This window comes from Oncorhynchus tshawytscha, linkage group LG19 (genome assembly GCF_018296145.1).
Source record: "Oncorhynchus tshawytscha isolate Ot180627B linkage group LG19, Otsh_v2.0, whole genome shotgun sequence".
Classification (NCBI taxonomy): Eukaryota; Metazoa; Chordata; class Actinopteri; order Salmoniformes; family Salmonidae; genus Oncorhynchus; species Oncorhynchus tshawytscha.
This window is the reverse complement of record NC_056447.1, coordinates 7,407,755-7,430,023: the sequence shown is the minus strand read 5'-3', so window position 1 is coordinate 7,430,023 and position 22,269 is coordinate 7,407,755. Positions and strand designations below refer to the sequence as shown.

The 22,269-nt window shown below is 44.4% G+C and overlaps 2 protein-coding genes across 2 annotated transcripts; one reads left to right on the top strand and one right to left on the bottom strand.

Moving 5' to 3' along the window:
- mdkb (midkine b) lies at positions 1 to 4,931 on the top strand. Its single transcript, XM_024380390.1, has 3 exons — positions 1 to 89; positions 3,345 to 3,502; positions 4,801 to 4,931. The coding sequence occupies exons 1-3, from the start codon at positions 1 to 3 to the stop codon at positions 4,929 to 4,931; spliced, it is 378 nt and encodes a 125-aa protein (XP_024236158.1).
- A 9,644-nt stretch (positions 4,932 to 14,575) lies between these two features.
- Positions 14,576 to 17,552, bottom strand: chrm4b (cholinergic receptor, muscarinic 4b). The gene has a single exon (XM_024378962.2). It carries the CDS (start codon positions 16,481 to 16,483, stop codon positions 15,086 to 15,088), a length of 1,398 nt encoding a protein of 465 aa, XP_024234730.1. The 5' UTR covers positions 16,484 to 17,552; the 3' UTR covers positions 14,576 to 15,085.
- Between the last annotated feature and the right edge of the window lie 4,717 nt (positions 17,553 to 22,269).

Sequence of the window (22,269 nt, the reverse complement as noted above, 5' to 3'; positions counted from 1 at the left end):
ATGCGAGGAATGTTCTCAATGACACTTGTGCTGCTTGTGGTCTTGGTGGTCACAGTAGAGACAGGACACAAACATGGTGACAAAAAAAGGTGAGACGTGATAAAACTACATTGTGTACAGTATTTCAGATTTAACTAAATACAGTTGAAGTATGAAGTTTACATACACCTTTGCCAAATACATTTAAACTCAGTTGTTCTTTCATCACATTCCCTGTGGGTCAGAAGTTTACATACACTCAATTAGTATTTGGTAGCATTGCCTTTGAATTGTTTAACTTGGGTCAAACATTTCGGGTAGCCTTCCACAAGCTTCCACAATAAGTTGGGTGAATTTTGGCCCATTCCTCCTGACAGAGCTGGTGTAACTGAGTCAGGTTTGTAGGCCTCCTTGCTCACTCACACTTTTTCAATTTTGCCCACAAATTTTCTATAGGATTGAGGTCAGGGCTTCGTGATGGCCACTCCAATATCTTGACTTTGTTGTCCTTAAGCCATTTTGCCACAACTTTGAAAGTATGCTTGTGGTCATTGTCCATTTGGAAGACCCATTTACGACCAAGGTTTAACTTCCTGACTGTTGTTTTAAGATGTTGCTTCAATATACAGTGCCTTGCGAAAGTATTCGGCCCCCTTGAACTTTGCGACCTTTTGCCACATTTCAGGCTTCAAACATAAAGATATAAAACTATATTTTTTTGTGAAGAATCAACAACAAGTGGGACACAATCATGAAGTGGAAAGACATTTATTGGATATTTCAAACTTTTTTAACAAATCAAAAACTGAAAAATTGGGCGTGCAAAATTATTCAGCCCCCTTAAGTTAATACTTTGTAGCGCCACCTTTTGCTGCGATTACAGCTGTAAGTCGCTTGGGGTATGTCTCTATCAGTTTTGCACATCGAGAGACTGACATTTTTTCCCATTCCTCCTTGCAAAACAGCTCGAGCTCAGTGAGGTTGGATGGAGAGCATTTGTGAACAGCAGTTTTCAGTTCTTTCCACAGATTCTTGATTGGATTCAGGTCTGGACTTTGACTTGGCCATTCTAACACTTGGATATGTTTATTTTTGAACCATTCCATTGTAGAATTTGCTTTATGTTTTGGAACATTGTCTTGTTGGAAGACAAATCTCCGTCCCAGTCTCAGGTCTTTTGCAGACTCCATCAGGTTTTCTTCCAGAATGGTCCTGTATTTGGCTCCATCCATCTTCCCATCAATTTTAACCATCTTCCCTGTCCCTGCTGAAGAAAAGCAGGCCCAAACCATGATGCTGCCACCACCATGTTTGACAGTGGGGATGGTGTGTTCAGGGTGATGAGCTGTGTTGCTTTTACGCCAAACAGAACGTTTTGCATTGTTGCCAAAAAGTTCAATTTTGGTTTCATCTGACCAGAGCACCTTCTTCCACATGTTTGGTGTGTCTCCCAGGTGGCTTGTGACAAACTTTAAATGACACTTTTTATGGATATCTTTAAGAAATGGCTTTCTTCTTGCCACTCTTCCATAAAGGCCAGATTTGTGCAATATACGACTGATTGTTGTCCTATGGACAGAGTCTCCCACCTCAGCTGTAGATCTCTGCAGTTCATCCAGAGTGATCATGGGCCTCTTGGCTGCATCTCTGATCAGTCTTCTCCTTGTATGAGCTGAAAGTTTAGAGGGACGGCCAGGTCTTGGTAGATTTGCAGTGGTCTGATACTCCTTCCATTTCAATATTATCGCTTGCACAGTGCTCCTTGGGATGTTTAAAGCTTGGGAAATCTTTTTGTATCCAAATCCGGCTTTAAACTTCTTCACAACAGTATCTCGGACCTGCCTGGTGTGTTCCTTGTTCTTCATGATGCTCTCTGCGCTTTTAACGGACCTCTGAGACTATCACAGTGCAGGTGCATTTATACGGAGACTTGATTACACACAGGTGGATTGTATTTATCATCATTAGTCATTTAGGTCAACATTGGATCATTCAGAGATCCTCACTGAACTTCTGGAGAGAGTTTGCTGCACTGAAAGTAAAGGGGCTGAATAATTTTGCACGCCCAATTTTTCAGTTTTTGATTTGTTAAAAAAGTTTGAAATATCCAATAAATGTCGTTCCACTTCATGATTGTGTCCCACTTGTTGTTGTTTCTTCACAAAAAAATACAGTTTTATATCTTTATGTTTGAAGCCTGAAATGTGGCAAAAGGTCGTAAAGTTCAAGGGGGGCGAATACTTTCGCAAGGCACTGTATCTACATCATTTTCCTACCTCATGATGATATCTATTTTGTGAAGTGCACCAGTCCCTCCTGCAGCAAAGCACCCCCACAACATGATGCTGCCACCCCCGTGCTTCACGGTTGGGATGGTGTTCTTCGGCTTGCAAGCCTCCCCCTTTTTCCTCCAAACATAACGATGGTTATTATGGCCAAACAGTTCTATTTTGTTTCATCAACCCAGAGGACATTTCCCCAAAAAGTACAATCTTTGTCCCCATGTGCAGTTGCAAACTGTAGTCTGGCTTTTTTATGGCAGTTTTGGAGCAGTGGCTTCTTCCTTGCTGAGCGGCCTTTCAGGTTATGTCGAGATAGGACTCAGTTTACTGTGGAAATAGATACTTTTGTACCTGTTTCCTCCAGAATCTTCACACGGTTCTTTGCTGTTGTTCTGGGATTGATTTGCACTTTCCGCATCAAAGTACGTTCATCTCTAGGAGACAGAACGTGCCTTCTTCCTGAGCGGTATGACGGCCTCATGGTCCCATGGTGTTTATACTTGCAATCTATTGTTTGTACAGATGAACGTGGTACCTTCAGGAATTTGGAAATTGCTCCCAAGGATGAACCAGTCTTGTGGAGGTCTACAATTTTTCTTCTGAGGTCTTGGCTGATTTCTTTTGATTTTCCCATGATGTCATGCAAAGAGGCACTGAGTTTGAAGGTAGGCCTTGAAATACATCAACAGGTACACAGACTCAAATGATGCCAAATGATGAAGCTTCTAAAGCCATGACATCATTTTCTGGAATTTTCCAAGCTGTTTAAAGGCACAGTCAACTTTGTGTATGTAAACTTCTGTCCCACTGGAATTGTGATATAGTTAATTATAAGTGAAATAATCTGTCTGTAAACAATTGTTATAAAATTACTTGTGTCATGCACAAAGTAGTTTGCCAAAACTATAGTTTGTTAGCAAGAAATTTGTGGAGTGGTTGAAAAACAAGTTTTAATGACTCCGACCTAATTCTATGTAAACTTCCGACTTCAACTGTACATCCATTTGAAAAAGCCCATGTTCTTTACCTATGTTATGTTTTGTCACGACAAATGTCTGCCATCTTTGGGTGGCCACAGGTCAGAAAGCCAAAGAGGGGGCAAGCAGAGTGCCCTGAGAAGTGCTTTGTCAAATGTGTTCCCAACGCTGGTGACTTTGGGGATGGGTTCTGTGAGGCAACCTGCAGCAAGCACACCACCAAACAATGCAATATCCCTTGCAACTGGAAGAAGGCCTTTGGCGGTAATAGTGCAAATGTTGGAAATAAACTGTGGTCCTGGCATGTGCATTCGGAAAGTATTCAGACCCCTTGACTTTTCCCACATTTTGTGACATTACAGCCTTATTCTAAAATGGATTGAAAAAAAATAGCTTTGCAGACATTTTTGCAAATGTATAAAACAAAACAAATGGAAATACCACATTTATATGTTTTCAGACACTTCACTCAGTACTTTGTTGAAGCACCTTTGGCAGCAATTACAGCCTGGACTCTTCTTGGGTATGACGCTGCAAGCTTGGCACACCTGTATTTGGGGAGTTTCCCATAGTTTTTTCGTGATCACTGGTCAGGTCTCATCGGGTCAGGAAAAACTCTGGGCTCTAATCATAATGGAATTCAAATAACTGTTTTTTTTTTTTGGGGGTATTTTTGATTAAATACATGGTATTTCTTTCTAGCTAGAGGTGAAATAAACGCACACCTATTTAGCCCAGGTGCTGGCTAGCAGAGTTGAACACTTGAAAATAAAGGAGAGCCGCACACTCTAGGAGCTCAGATGCAAAAATGTAATGTCCAACATTTCGACAGACAAGCTGTCTTCATCAGGGTATTATGACAAACACTGACTTGTTTATATAGTGTCAAAAGACACACACGTGTCTGTAATCATGGCCGGGTGTGGCCTGATATCATTGGTTAATTCTCATATATTAAAATAGCATACAAAAACATAAATGGACAGTGTACGATCATAGATACAACTTGGCTACATAAGTCTACAAACATTTACAATATCAAAATCACAAGAATCGCAAGAATGGTTTCAGATCAAAGTCTACGTTGAGACCGAAGAGGGTCTTTAAATTAAAGATCCAGGCAGCCTCTCGTTTTAACAGTAAATTATCGGGGTCACCCCCTCTCCTAGGGAGGGTGACATATTCGATGCCAATATAACGTAGAGACAAAATCGAGTGGTTTGCTTCCAAAAAGTGGGCTTCAACTGAGTAAGTTGAGTTTTCCCACGTAATGGTGCTACGATGCTCAGAGATTCGTACTTTTAATTTGCGCTTTGTTTTACCCACATAATTTTTTACCACAAGGACAAGATATAAGATATATACCTGCCCTAGTGGAGCAAGTGATAACACTTTTGATTGGGATCTGTTTCCCTGTTTGTGGGTGTTTGAAGGATCTACATTTATAAGTGCCATTGAGACGCAAATAGACGTTGTGCAGGGATATCTTGGGGTGGTAAATCAGAGTTTACTAATTGATCTCTGAGATTTCTGCCCAGCAAGAATACGACCAAGTAGTCTAGCTGACTGCAAGTACAGGTTCACCAACTGGGGAGAGTGTGACACAAACACCGGCACCAAGAGCCGGTCAGGAACCCTGAAGAAAGACCTGTTCAAGTTAGAGTTAGTTCAAGTTAGGCCACCATCTAGGTGACCAAGCCCTGCTCCTCCAGGCCGAAGGGGAAGGGAGGAAAAGGTAGGTCAGATCTCAATAGAGGTTGGTAGCCTAGTGGTTAGAGCATTGGACTAGTAACCGGAAGGTTGCAAGTTCAAACCCCTGAGCTGGCAAGGTACATATCTGTTGTTCTGTCCCTGAACAGGCACTGTTCCTAGGCTGTCATTGAAAATAAGAATTTGTTCTTAACTGACTTGCCTGGTTAAAAAAAAGACCACCATAGGACAAACCTAGCGGGCAACACTGGTTTGTTAAGGGGATGCAGATGTTTAGCGTACTTTTTAGTAGGTATGAATTTGTCACTAAACTGGAAAAGCAGGTTCTCCAAAACAACATGAAACACAAACCAATCACAGGAGAATAGAAAGCAGTTCATATGCTGCGACAAAGGAATTTCATTGCTGCCATATCAAAATGTAATTTACCCTTTGCCTGAGAATACCACTCATTGAATCCAAACACGTCTTTTTCTTCTTCCATTTCTTCAGGGAAGAATGCAAGAGGAGAATGAGAACTAAAGAGGGAAGCTGACAGAGAAACAGCAGGTGTGACATCTGGCTTACTTCAGTAGAACAATCATCTCCTTCCTTCACCAAACACTCAAACAGTGCTTCTGTCTACGTCCCAAATAGCCCCCTATTGACCAGTACTGCACTATACAGTATGCCACGGAGTCTCTGGGACAGGGGTACATTCGGCCCTCCATCTCACCCGTCTCCTCGAGTTTCTTTTTTGTGAAGAAAAAGGAGGGAGGTTTGCGTCCGTGTATTGATTATAGAGGTCTAAATGCCATCGCAGTGGGGTTTAGTTACCCACTACCTCTCATCGCTACGGTGGTGGAATCATTTCATGGAGCACAGTTCTTCACAAAACTGGATCTCAGGAGCGCGTAAAGTCTGGTGCGTATTCGGGAGGGAGACGAGTGGAAAACCGCATTTAGTACCACATCGGGCCACTATGTGTGCCTCTTCATGCCATATGGGTTAAAGAATGCTCCAGCTGTCTTTCAATCCTTTGTAGACGAGATTCTCAGGGACCTGCAAGGGCAGGGAGTGGTTGATTATATCGATGATATTCTGATCTACTCAGCCACCCACGCCGCGCATGTGTCTCTCGTACGCAAGGTGCTTGATAGACGGCTGGAGCATGACCTATAGTCAAGGCTGAGAAATGTGTGTTCTCCAAACGAGCCGTCTCCTTCCTGGGTTATCGCATTTCCACCTCGGGGGTGGTGATGGAATGTGACCGCATTAAGGCCGTGCGTAATTGGCCGACTCTGACCACGCTAAAGGAGGTGCAGCGGTTTTTGGGTTTTGCCAACTACTACCGAGGTTTATCCGGGGTTTTGGCCAGGTAGCAGGTACCTCACTGCTGAAGGGGGACCCGGTGCGTTTGCGGTGGTCAGCAGAGGCGGACAGAGCTTTCAACAGGTTGAGGGCGCTGTTCATGGATGCACCCGTGTTGGCGCACCCGGACCTGTCTCTAGCATTTATAGTGGTGGTTGACGCGTCCGAGGCTGAGGTCGGGTACGCCACCAAAACTCCGCCCCTGCACTTTCTTTTCGAGGAAGCTCAGTCCAGAGGAGCGTAACTATGATGTGGGGGACCGGGAGTTGTAGCGGTGGTCAGGGCTCTGAAGGTGTGGAGACACTGGCTTGAGGGGGCTAAGCACCCCTTTCTCATCTGGACCGACCACCAGAATCTGGAGTATATTCGGGCAGCTAGGAGACTGAACCCACGTCAGGCAAGGTGGGCCATGTTCTTCACCCGATTCCGTTTTACATTATCATATAGACCGGGCTCCCAAAACGTAAAGGCTGACGCACTGTCCCGCCTTTACGACAAGAAGGATCGGTCCACCGAGCCTACTCCCATCCTTTCCACCTCGAGGCTGATGGCACCAGTGGTATGGGAGGTGGACTCCGACATCGAGCGGGCGTTACGGGCGGAGCCCGCGCCTCCTCAGTGTCCGGCTGTACGGAAGTACGTACCACTTGGTGTCCGGGACCAACTGATTCGGTGGGCTCACGTCCTACCCTCCTCGGGTCACCCTAGGGTGGCAAGGACAGTGGGGAGCCTCTGGGAGAGGTATTGGTGGCCCACCTTGGCTAGGGACGTTAGGGTTTATGTCTCTTCCTTTTCGGTATGCGCCCAGAGTAAGGCTCCTAGGCACCTTCCTAGAGGGAAGTTACAACCCTTCCCCGTTCCACAACGGCCATGGTCTCACCTATCCGTAGATTTCCTGACCGATCTCCCCCTGTCTCAGGGGAACAATACGGTTTTGGTGATTGTGGATCGGTTCTCTAAGTCCTGCCGTCTCCTCCCGTTGCCCGGTATCCCTACAGACTACGGGGTGCCGGAGGACATCATCTCTGATCGGGGTCCCCAGTTCACGTCCCAAGTATGGAGGGCGTTCATGGAGCATCTGGGGGTCTCGGTCAGCCTGACCTCCGGTTATCATCCCGAGAGTAATGGGCAGGTGGAGAGAGTGAACCAGGAGGTGGGTAGGTTTCTGCGGTCGTATTGCCAGGACCGGCCAGGGGAGTGGGTGAGATACATCCCCTGGGCTGAGATGGCCCAGAACTCACTACGCTACTCCTCTACTAACATGTCCCCATTTCAGTGTGTGTTGGGGTACCAGCCAGTCCTGGCACCATGGCATCCGAGCCAGACCGAGGCTCCTGCGGTGGAGGAATGGGTGCAGCGCTCCAAGGAGACCTGGAAGGCCGTCCAGGAATCCCTCCAACAAGCCAGTGGACGGCAGAAAATGAGTGCTGACCGCCACCGCAGTGAGGCCCCCGTGTTTGTACCGGGGGACAGGGTCTGGCTCTCGAAGCTGGGGCCGCAGTGTGTAGGGCCCTTCAAAGTCCTGAAGAGAATAAACGAGGTGTGTTATCAACTCCCTTCCTATTATCGTATTAACCCCTCGTTTCATTCAGGCCGGTGGTAGCTGGTCCCCTGCAGGACGGTGAGGTGCCGGAGGTCCCTCCTCCCCCTCTGGACATTGAGGGGTCCCCGGCGTACACGATACGGGCCATTCTGGACTCGAGACGCCGGGTGAGGGGCCTGCAGTACCTCGTGGACTGGGAGGGGTACGGTCCGGAGGAGAGGTGCTGGGTATCGGTGGGGGACATTTTGGATCCGTCAATGTTGAGGGACTTCCAACTTCCATCGCCTCCATCCGGATCGCCCTGCGCCTCACCTCGAGGCTGGTGTCGGCGCCCGGCTTGCAGCCGCGCGTCGGGGTGGGGGGGTGGGGTACTGTCACGACTCCTACCGAAGGTGGCTCCCCTTCCTGTTCGGGTGGTGCTCGGCGGTCGTTGTCACAGGCCTAGTAGCTGCCACTGATTCTTTCCTCCCTCTCATTGTCTGTTTATTGGTTGCACCTGTTATGTATTTTGGTGATGAGTTGGGCTTTATTAGCCAGCCGGCCCGCCTGTTCTTTGTGCGGGATTGTTTGTGTGACATTTGTGCACGTTTGAGACGAACGTGTTTTTTTCTGTTCGTGGGTTTTGCTGGACTGTTTTAGTCCCCGTGTTTGGGGCATTTGTTTTTGTGAGCGCCCAGTGTCTCGTGGGGTGGCCTATGTCGTGTGTGCATTAAAGAGCACTACCTTGAACTCTCTGTGTCCTGCGCCTGACTTCGCACCCACTACACCCAGATCGTTACAAAAGCAAGACATTCATCAGCATTTCTCTGACTACGTTCCTCCATTGAGTCAAAAAATAGATATATTCCAGGAGGACCATGAGCTACTGTTATCGATAAGTTGTCTGATTCATAATTTTCACTTCGAATAGAAGTAGAGGGACTTTTGTCAGAGGTTGCTTGTTGTGAGCGCTGAGGAAACTTTATGGGCTTGGCCAGATAATTCTGCATCTTTGTTGCATTCTTCACATATGATTTGGCACAATATTTGCAAATGTACACAGCTTTTCCTTCTACATTAGCTGCAGTGAAATGTCTCCACACATCAGATAGTGCCCGAGCTGCAGAGTTCCTCTGTGGAGATGGGAGAATCTTCCAGAAGACCATCTCTGCAGCACTCCAGCAATCATGCCTTTATGGTAGAGTGGCCAGATGGAAGCCACTCCTCAGTAAAAGGCACATGACAGCCTGCTTGGAATTTGCCAAAGGGCACCTAAAGACTCTCAGACCATGAGAAATAAGATTCTCTGGTCTGATGAAACCAAGATGGAACTCTTTGGCCTGAATGCCAAGCGTCACATCTGGAGGAAACCTGACACCATCCCTAGGATGAAGTATGGTGATGGCAGCATCATATAGTGGGGAAGCTTTTCAGAAGCAGGGACTGGGAGACTAGTCAGGATCAAGGGAAAGATGAATGGAGAAAAGTACAGAGAGATCATTGATGTTGATGAAAACCTGCTCCAGAGCACTCAGGACCTCATACTGGGGTGAAAGTTCACCTTCCAACAGGACAACGACCCTAAGCACACAGCCAAGACAACGCAGGAGTGGCTTCGGGACAAGTCTCTGAATGTCTTTGAGTGGCCCAGCCAGAGCCCGGTCTTGATTCTGATTGAACATCTCTAGAGAGACCTGAAAATAGCTGTCCAGAGGTGATCCCCATCCAACCTGACCAATCTTGAGAGGATCTGCAGAGAAGAATGGGAGAAACTCCCCAAATACAGGTGTGCCAAGCTTGTAGTGTCATATCCAATAACTCAAATCAAATCAAATTGTATTTGTCACATACACATGGTTAGCAGATGTTAATGCCAGTTTAGCGAAATGCTTGTGCTTCTAGTTTCGACCGTGCAGTAATATCTATCAAGTAATCTAACCTAACAATTTCACAACAACTACCTTATACACACAAGTGTAAAGGAATGCATAAGAATATGTACATAAAAATATATGAATGAGCGATGGCCGAACGGCATAGGCAAGATGCAGTAGATGGTATAGAGTACAGTATATACATATGAGATGAGTAATGTAGGGTATGTAAACATTATATAATGTGGCATTGTTTAAAGTGGCTAGTGATACATTTATTACATACATTTTTTCATTATTAAAGTGGCTAGAGATGAGTCAGTATGTTGGCAGCAGCCACTCAATGTTAGTGATGGCTGTTTAACAGTCTGATAGCCTTGAGATAGCTGTTTTTCAGTCTTTCGGTCCCTGCTTTGATGCACCTGTACTGACCTCGCCGTCTGGATGATAGACGGGTGAACAGGCAGTGACTCGGGTGGTTGTTGTCCTTGACGATCTTTTTGGTCTGTCTGTGACATCGGATGGTGTAGGTGTCCTGGAGGGCAGGTAGTTTGCCCCCGGTGATGCGTTGTGCAGACCTCACTACCCTCTGGAGAGCCTTACGGTTGTGGGCGGAGCAGTTGCTGTACCAGGCGGTGATACAGCCCGACAGGATGCTCTTGATTGTGCATCTGTAAAAGTTTGTGAGTGTTTTTGGTGACAAGCCGAATTTCTTCAGCCTCCTGAGGTTGAAGAGGGGCTGCTGCGCCTTCTTCACCACGCTGTCTGCATGGGTGGACCATTTCAGTTTGTCCGTGATGTGTACTCCGAGGAACGTAAAACTTTCTACCTTCTCCACTACTGTCCTGTCGATGTGGATAGGGGGCTGCTCCCTCTGCTATTTCCTGAAGTCCACCCACGACCATCTCCTTTGTTTTGTTGACATTGAGTGTGAGGTTATTTTCCTGACACCACACTCCAAGGGCCCTCACCTCCTCCCTGTAGACCGTCTTGTCGTTGTTGGTAATCAAGCCCACCACTGTAGTGTCGTCTGCAAACTTGATGATTGAGTTGGAGGCTTGCATGGCCACGCGGTCATGGGTGAACAGTGAGTACAGGAGAGGGCTGAGAACGCACCCTTGTAGGGCCCCTGTGTTGAGGATCAGTGGGGTGGAGATGTTGTTTCCTACCCTCACCACCTGGGGGCGGTCCGTCAGGAAGTCCAGGACCCAGTTGCACAGGGCGGGGTCGAGACCCAGGGTCTTGAGCTTAATGACAAGTTTGTAGGGTACGATGGTGTTGAATGCTGAGCTGTAGTCGATGAACAGCATTCTTACATAGGTATTCCTCTTGTCCAGATGGATTAGGGCAGTGTGCAGTGTGATTGCGATTGCATCGTCTGTGGACCTAATGGGGCGGTAAGCAAATTAGAGTGGGTCTTGGGTGTCAGGTAGGGTGGAGGTGATATGGTCCTTGACTAGTCTCTCAAAGCACTTCATGATGACGGAAGTGAGTGGTACGGGGTGATAGTCATTTAGCTCCAGGCTGTAATCGCTGCTAAAGGTGTTTCAACAAAGTGCTGAGTAAAGAGTCTGAATATTTATGTAAATGTGATATTTACGCTATTAATTTGTTATACATTTGCTAAAATGTCTACAAACCTATTTTTGCTTTGTCATTATGGGGTATTGTGTGTAGATTGATAAGGAAAAAAACAATTTAATCAATTTTAGTTGTAACTTAACAAAATGTGGAAAAAGTCAAGGGGTCTGAATATATTTCGAATGCACTGTAAATCAGTTTTCAGAGTTGATAGGACATCCTTGTTTTTTGTTCGTGGTATCCAATTGTTAGTAATTACTATCTTGTCTCATCGCTACAACTCCCGTACCTGCACCTGGCGACCTTGGTTAGTGTGCACTGCGCCCGGCCCACCACAGGAGTCGCTGGTGCGCGATGAGACAAGGATATCCCTACCAGTCAAACCCTCCCTAACCCGGATGACGCTAGGCCAATTGTGCGTCGCCCCACGGACCTCCCGGTTGCGGCCGGCTGCGACAGAGCCTGGGCACGAACACAGAGTGTCTGGTGGGACAGCTAGCACTGCGATGCAGTTCCCTAGACCACCCGGGATGCCACCATCCTTGGTTTTGAACAGAAAATGTAACTCAGCTTCTAGAGATAGTTGTAATATAGGTATAGGTACGAAATTAAACGTCAAAACAAACAACAGTATGAACAAAATGCTAATAATTCTTCGATGATCATGAGTGTCATTGAGTATGTTCAAGGAGCTCGAAAATACCTATTTTAGAAGATTATGAGGAATAGGTTAAGTGCGTATGTGTACTGTCTACAGTACATCTAAGAAACAAATATTGGAATTATATGGAATGCTAGAACTCCTCTGCTAAATGTATTTTTTAACTATAGAAATGACTGGCATTGCAACATAAGGTTTGTATAAAATAACAAGAATAAAATACTGTACTGTTGTTTCTATAAAAATGTTTTAATGTTTTGTCTGTACATCTTTAACTGTTTTTTGGTGTTTAGTCTGTTACATATTTTACGTATTATTATTATTACATATTGAAGAGTTCAGATCAAAGGGGAATACATTTTAGGATTGTAGTGTGTAACTTTTCTATCCATTGTTTGAATGGTTGGATATGAGCTGCATGTGACTTTCCAGCCACAAAACCTCTCATCATTCAGATTTGACTTTCAATCGTTTTTTTTATATTCCCTTGTACGTCACATTGCTTGAAGACTCATCTTAAAGTCGCCATCGTGTTTAATATCATAGGTCTTTGAAAAGAGTTTGATGCCACAATTAATATTTTCATACCTCCATCCACCTCTGTCACCAGAGTCACCTTCATCTTAGTGGTATTTTTTGGTATTTTATTAGGATCCCCATTAGCTGTTGCAAAAGCAACTCTTCCTGGGGTCCACACAGAACATAATACAGAATGACATAATACAGAACATCAATAGACAAGAAATCGAAAACCTGTAACAATTACCCTTGTTGCTTTTCCCATCCCTTTCTTTCCTGGACCTGGTGTTGACACCTCATCGTCTGATTCGTCCACACGTTTTCTCTTCTATCCATTTGCTGCAGGTGGCTCATCTTTAAATGGTTCAACTGTGGGGTTCACATGTTGTTCTTTTTTTTTTACGGCCTTTCAAATTTTTCCTGTTTGCCAGGTTCTGAACAAAGGGATGCAAGGCCCTGAACAGTAGTGTCATTCCTTGGTATCAATCCAATCCCTCTCTCAATCTCAAGGATAGATTTATCCATTCCACAACTGATAATTATTTTAGTCATGTCTACTCTTCTTTAAACTTTATGGAATTTATTTTAAAAGGTTAAGGGTTATCTTATATATTTTTTTGTATACTGAACAAAAATATCAATGCAAAGTGTTGGTCCCATGTTTTATGAGATAAAATAAAAGATCCCAGAACTGTTCCTTACACACAAAAAGCTTATTTCTCTCAAATGTTTTGCACAAATTTGTTTACATCCCTGTTAGTGAGCTTTTCTGCTAAACTATGATAATCCATACACCTCTGACAAGTGTGGCATATTAAGAAGCTGATTAAACAGCATGTTCATTACACAGATGCACCTTGCGCTGGGAACAATAAAAGGCCAAAATGCGCAGTTTTACCACACAACACAATGCCACAGATGTCGCAATTGTTGAGGGAGCGTGTAATTGGCATTCTAACTGCAGGAATGTCCACCAGAGCTGTTGCCAGAGAATTGAATGTTAATTTCTCTACCATAAGCCGTCTCCAACGTCATTTTAGAGAATTTGGCAATACGTCCAATCGGTCTCACAACCGCAGACCACCAGCCTAGAACCTCCACATCTGGTTTCTTCACCTGCAGTATCGTCTGAGACAGCTGATGAAACTGTGGGTTTGCACAACAGAAGAATTTCTGCACAAACTGTCAGAAACAGTGACAATATCCTGATGCCCATTGTCATGCCATTCATCTGCCACCATCACCTCATGTTTCAGAATGATAATGCATGGCCCCATATCGCAAGGATCTGTACACAATTCCTGAAAGCTGAAAATGTCCCATGGCCTGCATACTCACCAGACATGTCACCCATTGAGCATATTTGGGATGGTGCCAGAGGGGTGTTTCCTCCCATCGTACCAGTCCCTCTCTGTGATGCTACCCCCTACAGGTTTGAGACACTCAATGCAGAGTCTGGCTGCTGCCTGTTTGTAGACATTGATGACTGAATATCTGTCATCTGCCATTGATGACCGCTAAGGGCGGAAGAGGACCTAGTGGTAAGGACTTGCGCTTCCTCATCCTCTTCTGCTGCCTGGAGGAGGAAGAGGACAATGACAGGTCTCCCTCCCCTTTCCCTGAAAGAGTGGGTGAAGGTCCTCAGGGTAGCCATCCAAAATGTTGGCCCATGAGGTCTGGGTAGTCTCCCCACATGGCTTGCACATGTTTGAGGCCCAGGCAGATGACACACAGGCAGTGCATGTCGTTGCCCCACATGGACATACAGGCCTTGAATCAGAGAGGTGCAGGGGAATGCCATAATTGACATCCATGTCTTCAGTGCCTGGGGAACAGTGGGTTAACTGCCTTGCTCAGAACAACAGATTTTTACCTTGTCAGCTCAGAATTTGATCCAGCAACCTTTCGTTTACTGGCCCAATGCTCTAACCACTAGGCTACCTGACACCCCAAGTGACATCTCAAGGATGATCAAAGGAAATTGGATGCACCTGAGCTCAATTTGGAGTGTCATAGCAAAAGGGTGTGAATACTTATGCAAATGAGAATTTCTGTATTTAATTTTCTACAAATTTGCTAAAATATCTACAAACATGTTTTCACTTTGTCATTATGGGGTATTGGGTGTAGATCGGTTAGAAACTAAATCAAATGAATCCACTTTGAATTGAGACTGTAAGACAACTAAATGTGGAATAAGTCAAAAGGGTATGAATGCTTTCTGATTGCAGCTGAGGTTGCTCGATCTGATGTTGGCCTACAGCAGCGTTTGCAGCGATTTGAGTGAACATTCCATAATCTAGTATCAGTAATTCATGATTTTGTATTTTGTAAGAAATGGCAGTATATCTTCATCACAATATTACATCATCACAAACAAAAGCAAGAGGCATATAGAATTGTCAGCAGAAAGAGGAATGGCATTATTTTAACAACATTATACAGTTGTTACTAAGGATTGGCTTAGTACAGCTTAGGCTTTGGATGTCATACCTTTTAATGTGCTGCTTTGAAACATTTTGTTCGATTTTTGATACTATTTTACATAGACAATTATCTTCGTAGTCCATCAATCAAATGCATCTTCCTTAAATAATCAAATGTTCTATTACATATTATAATAGAGTAGCTCACATCATCCTCACTTCAACACCTGTGTTTCTGTACTGACACCTCAGTAGGTTCTTGAAGGTCTTTCTGAAGGTGACGTTACACAGTGCATAGCACGCTGGGTTGACTGTGCTGTTGATATAACACAGCCAGTAGCCCATGGTCCATGCTGTGTCTGGGACGCAGAAGTGACAGTAGGTGCCAATGATGGCCATAACGCTATAAGGAGTCCAGGTGAGAATGAAGGCCAGGAGAATAGCAAAAATAGTCTTGGTCACTTTCCTCTCCCTCGCTACAATCCTTCTCCTCTTCACCTGGGTCTTACTGAAGCTGGGAAATGGGGAAAACATTTTTCTGAGCTGACTAGTTGTATTGGAGCCATTAAGGATAGAGCTTGGCTGGGAGACCTTGGTAGCAGAGCTGTTCTTATCCCTTGTGCGATTGAACGTGACCCTACTGTTGGACCATCTGCAGTCTTGGTTAATCTCACTAGGTAATTGGTCTAGAGAGGGGGTAACATCTGAAGTGGGGATGACATTATTGTTGGCCTGCTCTGTAGAGTCTTTCAGGGCCTTGATAATCCCCTGCTTAGCGCAGACACTCACCTCTGCTTCGATGGAAATGGCCAAGTCGCTCTTTGGCTCAGTGTCTGTCTGGGTTGAGACGCAGCTCCTCTTCAGATGGCAGCTTTGTTTTGGTCGTCCACTAGAGGTCCTCGCTCTGCTACTATGCAGCTCTGCAGTGAGGCGACTGCGGCTGGCAAAGGAGATCCGGGTGTACAGGACAATCATGATGACCGCCGGCAGGTAGAATGCGGTTAGCGTCATCCCCAGTGTAACCGAGGGTTTGGACAGGAGCTGGATGTAGCACTCCCCATCAGGGACGATCCGTTTGCCGACGAAGGACTGCCAGAAGAGGATGGCCGGGGCCCAAAGGAACAGAGACAGGAGCCAGGCTGCTGCGATCATCAGCCCAGCCAGTCTGGTGGTCCGCCTGGATGGGTAGGTCAATGGTTGGGTCACGCAGAAGTAGCGGTCGAAGCAGATGATCAGGAGGTTCATAACCGAAGCGTTGCTGACCACGTAGTCCAAGGCCAACCACAGGTCACAGATGACCGCACCCAGGGGCCAGTAGCCCTTGACGATATAGAGGGTGTAGAGGTTCATGGAGAGCAGACCGATGATGAGGTCAGCACACGCCAGGCTGAACAGGAAGTAGTTGTTGACTGTCTGGAGGTGGCGGTTGACTTTGATTGACAGCATCACCAGGACGTTGCCCAGGACGGTGATGAAGCTGAGCGAGCCGGTCACTATGACGATGAGGATCAGTTCAGCAGTGGTGTAACGGCAGCCTGGTCTCCCATAAGCGCCATAGGAGTGGTTGCCGTAGGGATGGACCCAGCTGACGTTGTTTTCCATATCAGATGAAGGCACTTGATGAAAACAAACAAATAAACAAAAAATTGAATACCTAAGGTTGCATTTGAAGATTTTTGATCAAATATCTTATCCGAAAAATGGTTACAATGTCCTCTATTCAATTTTAGTTGCCCATCCAGAATTTTCACAAAGCAACACCTTTTGTGCTTGTAATTCATAGATTAATAATAATGAATAGATTAGCCTCGAAAGGAAGGGAATTGCATTGTAATAAACTCTGCTATGTATTTTTATTCTATGGTCTATGTTGAGATATAAATATATAACCTATGCCTATGAAAAGCTAATGTGGAGAAATGTTTTATGCATTGCTAAAGGGGAATTCTAATGTAACTTTCCAAGTTGGATCAGGTGAAGTATGCTTGTCGAATGAAAAACAAACCTGTGCACTAGAAGTTGTCATACTGTTTGTATTCATGCGGGTTACATATTTTACAGGAATTAACTGATAAACTTACCCCTCAAATTAGAAGAAAGACTCTCGAAATCTTCAGTGTAATTTAAGCAAATGTCCAGTCCTAACAAAAATCACACAAACTTAAATTACGAATTGGGCTGCCTGTAGTCCCACCGTCCCAGTCTGCAAGCATCTTCCTAACCAATCCACAAGTGATTTACACACAGCATTAGCATCTTCACGAACATCTGTATGGTCTACCAGCCCTATGGCTGATGTTCTCAATTAGGTCCACTCAAGTCTCCTTGCAGTAAAAGACTGGCAACACCTAGTAACGTCACGGATCTCTTGATATGTTTTCATGCAATAAGGATGGGCCTCCCCTCGAAGCCGGATTCATCTCTAGGTGTCTTCCTTTCAGGGAGTGTTTCCTGGTTCACTGTTCATCTCTGCTTCTGTTTGCTCTAGGCCAGGTCACTGTACAAGCACTTTTTGTGACAACTGCTGATTTAAAGGGCTTTACATTTAATTGATTGAATAACACCACAGTATAGAGCCTGTACAAAAGCCTGTTTCTTCAAGTGCAGCCTGTTTTCTGAATTTAGCTAGGCTGATTGCCGTGCGACAATTACTGCAAACTGACAGGCTCATGGCTGATCTTATCATCTCTCTTCTCGAATCCGGAGGACATGTAGTATTTTCATATTTTAATATACTCTTTTCATATTAACACGAAATTTCTGTTTTTTCCCCAAAAATGTATCAGAAAAACAACCGTATCTCTGCGAAATGTCAACAAAGAACTGTATCGCAAACTGTTGATTTTCAATTTGTGTCATGTTAATTTTGCGACCCGCGGAAACAACTGCAGAAGACCACCACAACACTTCAAAAGTCGCTGCCAGAAGCGGCACCGCTGTTAGTGCTCCGTGTTTATTAAAGGTTGTATTAATTTACCAAATCTGATTTTTTAAAATATGTTAATATATTTGAAAAAGACCCCACTGAACGATTCAGAACATGAATAATAGTATTTGTCTTGGTAAAATGTATTTTATAACGTAATTGAAATTTCATCAGCAAAGCCTGTTTTCACCCACTCTGGGTAAGGAATAAGACTGATAATTCGTCATTGACAGCAAGTATGACATAGTATGTCACATGACAGCAAGTCACAGTTTGACTACATACTAGCAACAACAGTTTTAGTAGATTAAAAATAAGTAGTAGCAGGAACTATTGTAAACCATATCTGCACTGAGCTCTGACTCACATGGTTTAAAAACAATCAAAACGAGGCTCACAAACAGCCTAGAGACTGTGAAATACAGTGGCCCCAAGGTAGTGAAAGATACAAATTGATCGAAAACCAAGGCCAACATATTACACATGCTTGGGACAATGCTGCTATCACTGTCAAGCAAAATATATTTGATCTGTGGGAAAAACTGGGTTTGTATATGTATGTTTCACACAAACTGCATATCAGAGACCACTCCACACGTGCCTTAACACAAAGACTATGGATAGTAAAAAATGATAATATTCATAATATACACTGAACAAATATATAAACACAACATGTAAAGTGTTGGTCCCATGTTTCATGAGCTGAAATAAACGATCCTAGAAATGTTCCATATGCAACAAAAAGCTTAATTTCTCTAATTTTGTCCACAAATTTGTTTACATCCCTGTTGAGAATTTCTCCTTTGCCAAGATAATCCATCCACCTGACAGGTGTGCTATAACAAGAAGCTGATTAAACAGCATGATCATTACACAGGTGCACCTTGTGCTGGGGACACTAAAATGTGCAGTTTTGTCACACAACGCCACAGGTGTCAAGTTTTGAGGGAGTGTGCAATTGGCATGCTGACTGCAGGAATGGCCACCAGACCTGTTGCCAGATAATTGAATGTTCATTTCCCTACCATAAGTTGCCTCCAATGTCATTTTAGAGAATTTGGCAGTACATCCAACCAGCCTCACAACCGCAGACCACGTGTATGGTGTTGTGTGGGTGAGCGGTTTGCTGATGTCAATGTTGTGAACAGAGTGCCCCATGGTGCCGGTGGGGTTATGGTAAAGGCAGCCATGAGCTACAGACAACAAACACAGCATTTTATTTATGGCAATTTAAAAGCACAACGATACCGTTACAAGATCCTGAGGCCCATTTTCGTACCATTCATCCTCCACCATCGCCTCATGCTTCAGCATGATAATGCATGGTCCCATGTTGCAACGATCTGTACACAATTCCTGGAAGCTGAAAATGTCAGTTTTTCCATGCCCTGCATACTCACCAGACATGTCACCCATCGAGCATGTTTGGGATGCCCTGGATCGACATGTACAACAGCGTGTTCCAGTTCCCGCCAATATCCAGCAACTTCACACAGCCATTGAATGGGAGTGGGACAACATTCCACAGCAATCAATCAGCAGCCTGATCAACTGTATGCGAAGGAGATGTTGCGCTGCTCGAGGCAAATGGTGGTCACACCAGGTACTGACAGGTTTTCCTGATCCACACCCCTACCTTTCAGGTACAGTATCGGTGACCAACAAACTCATATCTGTATTCCTATTCATGTGAAATGGGCCTAATGAATTTTTCTATTGACTAATTTCCTTAAATGAACTGTAAACTCAGTAAAATCTTTGAAATTGTTGCATTTATATTTTTGTTCAGTATTAATACAAACAAGTAGAGGGACCATTGCAGACTGCATTCTTCCTTTTAGTTGGGAGGAATGCAATCTGTCACTTTAAAAAGGCATAAACTCCCTCAAGATTCAATGTGGTGCTCCGCAGGGAACGATTCTTTGACCTCCACTTCTAGTTGAAATGAATGCTCTGCCAAACACAAGTGGTACAGAGGGACCATTGCACTTGTTAAGCTTAAAACAGCAGTATTTCCCCACTTATAAACATGTATCTCTGCAGTCTGGAGTATGAAAACTTGATTTGTTTGAAGAAACACTCGCAGCTAAAGGTAGTGCCATGTATCTGTGGGTAAAGCACACAATGAACCTATAGATGACATTGGTTACTTTAGGTATTCAATACCGCAGGTCATAGCTATAGAACTTACCTGTAGTTTTTTCATTAAAGAAATAATACGATTTCCATCTCTTCACAGAACTGTTACATGTTTTGTCAACAAATCTCTTTAATTACACCACAGAAAAGTCAAAGCCAATGAAGTGAACAAACTTGATAGTTTGATATAGTTGTTTTGTAATATTAGGCGAGACAGTTTACCTTTGTATACCATTGATTTGCACTGTTAAATGTGTAGTTGTGGACCATGTGTATCATTCAGGGTGAGGGACATATGGGAGAAGTGATGCGGTACAGCGCTCTTTCACACAAAACAGACACATGAACAGACAACTTTTGTTTCTTCTTTTTAAATCTTCTCTAATCAAGTAAAGCCAGGAGGAGCATTCAGATAGGTCAACAGTTATTTTTCACCTGCCAGGCAATTTGACTTTCTTCTAATCAGTAAGACAGTTTTCATACATGCAACAAACAGCTTGCTTAGAGCCGCACACAGCAAAAAAAAAAACCCAGGGCACTCTTCATTCGCTCCTTTCATTAGGTCCTGTACTCTCACTCAATATGGCATTTTCAGCTAATGTTCATTAACCCCTTCTCTCCTCCCCCCAAGAAATCCAAATCCCACCAACTTAAACTATCAATATAAGAACCCTACAAAGCAACACAAAATGTGAATAGCTAAGCATTATGGGTCATTTTAAAAATAAAAGTTAAATGGGCCATTCTTTCTCTCGCCTTTAAGCACCCGACGCGGTCATGGGGCTTTAGTGAAATGATATGCTAAGGACACTGCCTGTCACAATAGGCCAGATGTACCTCTGACGACATTACAGTACAAAACCATTAAAAATGAATGGTGATCAAGAATTCAAGTTAAAAATAAAAAAAATGACTGGTTCAGCAGGGGGACAGGTTGAGATTACAATCGAAAGCTCTCGACCCTGACGTACCAAACCACACCATTAGGGCAGGGTAACTAAGAGAGATTCTACATATACCAACCTTCTGGCCCACACATGCATACAGACACACACAGAACAGCTCTTCAATGCTTCTGAAGCGCTGGGTGTGTTGGTGCTGGGGTTTGACTGAAGACGCTCAGTGAAGACACTCCTCATTGACAGACACCTATGGATAAGCCAATCCAGCTAGCCCCCTGCTCTCTCCCCCTCAGAGTCTTTGTGGGAAGGGGAGGGTCACTGCGTAATTCAAGTCAACAGTCAGGTTTGTTTTACTGAATCCTAAATGGTAACTACTCGTCTCTCACGGGGTCCCTGGAGCAACAGTGGCAAGTGCAGGCGACAGGGGGCTCTAGGTCTGGTCTGGTTCCGGGGGATGGTCTCCATCACACTTTTAGGCCGGAGGGGTGGGGGTTTGTGGAGTGTGTGACCAGGGACCAGATAGTAAACAAGTCCTGACCCGAACCTCACCGCTCACCATACACACCTCGACACTAAACACAGTCACTTTAGTGCAACAGGAGAGGAATGACGGTGCTGCTTTTCAGCATGACAAGCCAGGCAAGATGGCTGGCTAATGCTTCCCCAAACAGATGTGAGAGTTTGAGTTTGTTTGTCCTTCAATGCTGATTTGTCTGTATTTTGCTAGACTTTTGTACTGATGGCGTTCCCTTTTTTTGTCGGAAACAATGCAGCATTATTGAAAACATGCAGTAGAATAGTACAGTATCAATAGTCAGAAATGATCGATTAGACATTAACATTACATCCACCATTTTGTATACATCCACCATATCCTGCTTGAACTTGAAGCAATAGGGGACTCTTAACTTTAAATCAGATGCTCTGTACACTTGGGGCCTGATGGGTAATATGGACAACAATTATTTTGAGGGGACCTCTCTGACGTAGTCAATCTACACTGAACAAAAATATAAACGCAACATGTAAAGTGTTGGTCCCATGTTTCATGAGGTGAACTAAATCCCAGAAATGTTCCATTTGCACAAATATCATATTGCTCTCAAATGTTGTACACAAATGTGTTTATATCAATGTAAGTGACCATTTCTCCTTTGTCAAGATAATCTATCCACCTGACAGATGTGGCATATCAAGAAGCTGATTAAACAGCATGATCATTACACAGGTGCACCTTGATCTGGGGACAATGAAAGTCCACTAAAATGCACAGTTGTCACACAACACAATGCCACAGATGTCTCAAGTTGAGGGAGTGTGCAATTGGCACGCTGACTAAAGGAATGTCAACCAAAACTGTTGCCAGAGAATATAATGTTAATTTCTCTACCATAAGCTGTCGCCAATGTCGTTTTAGA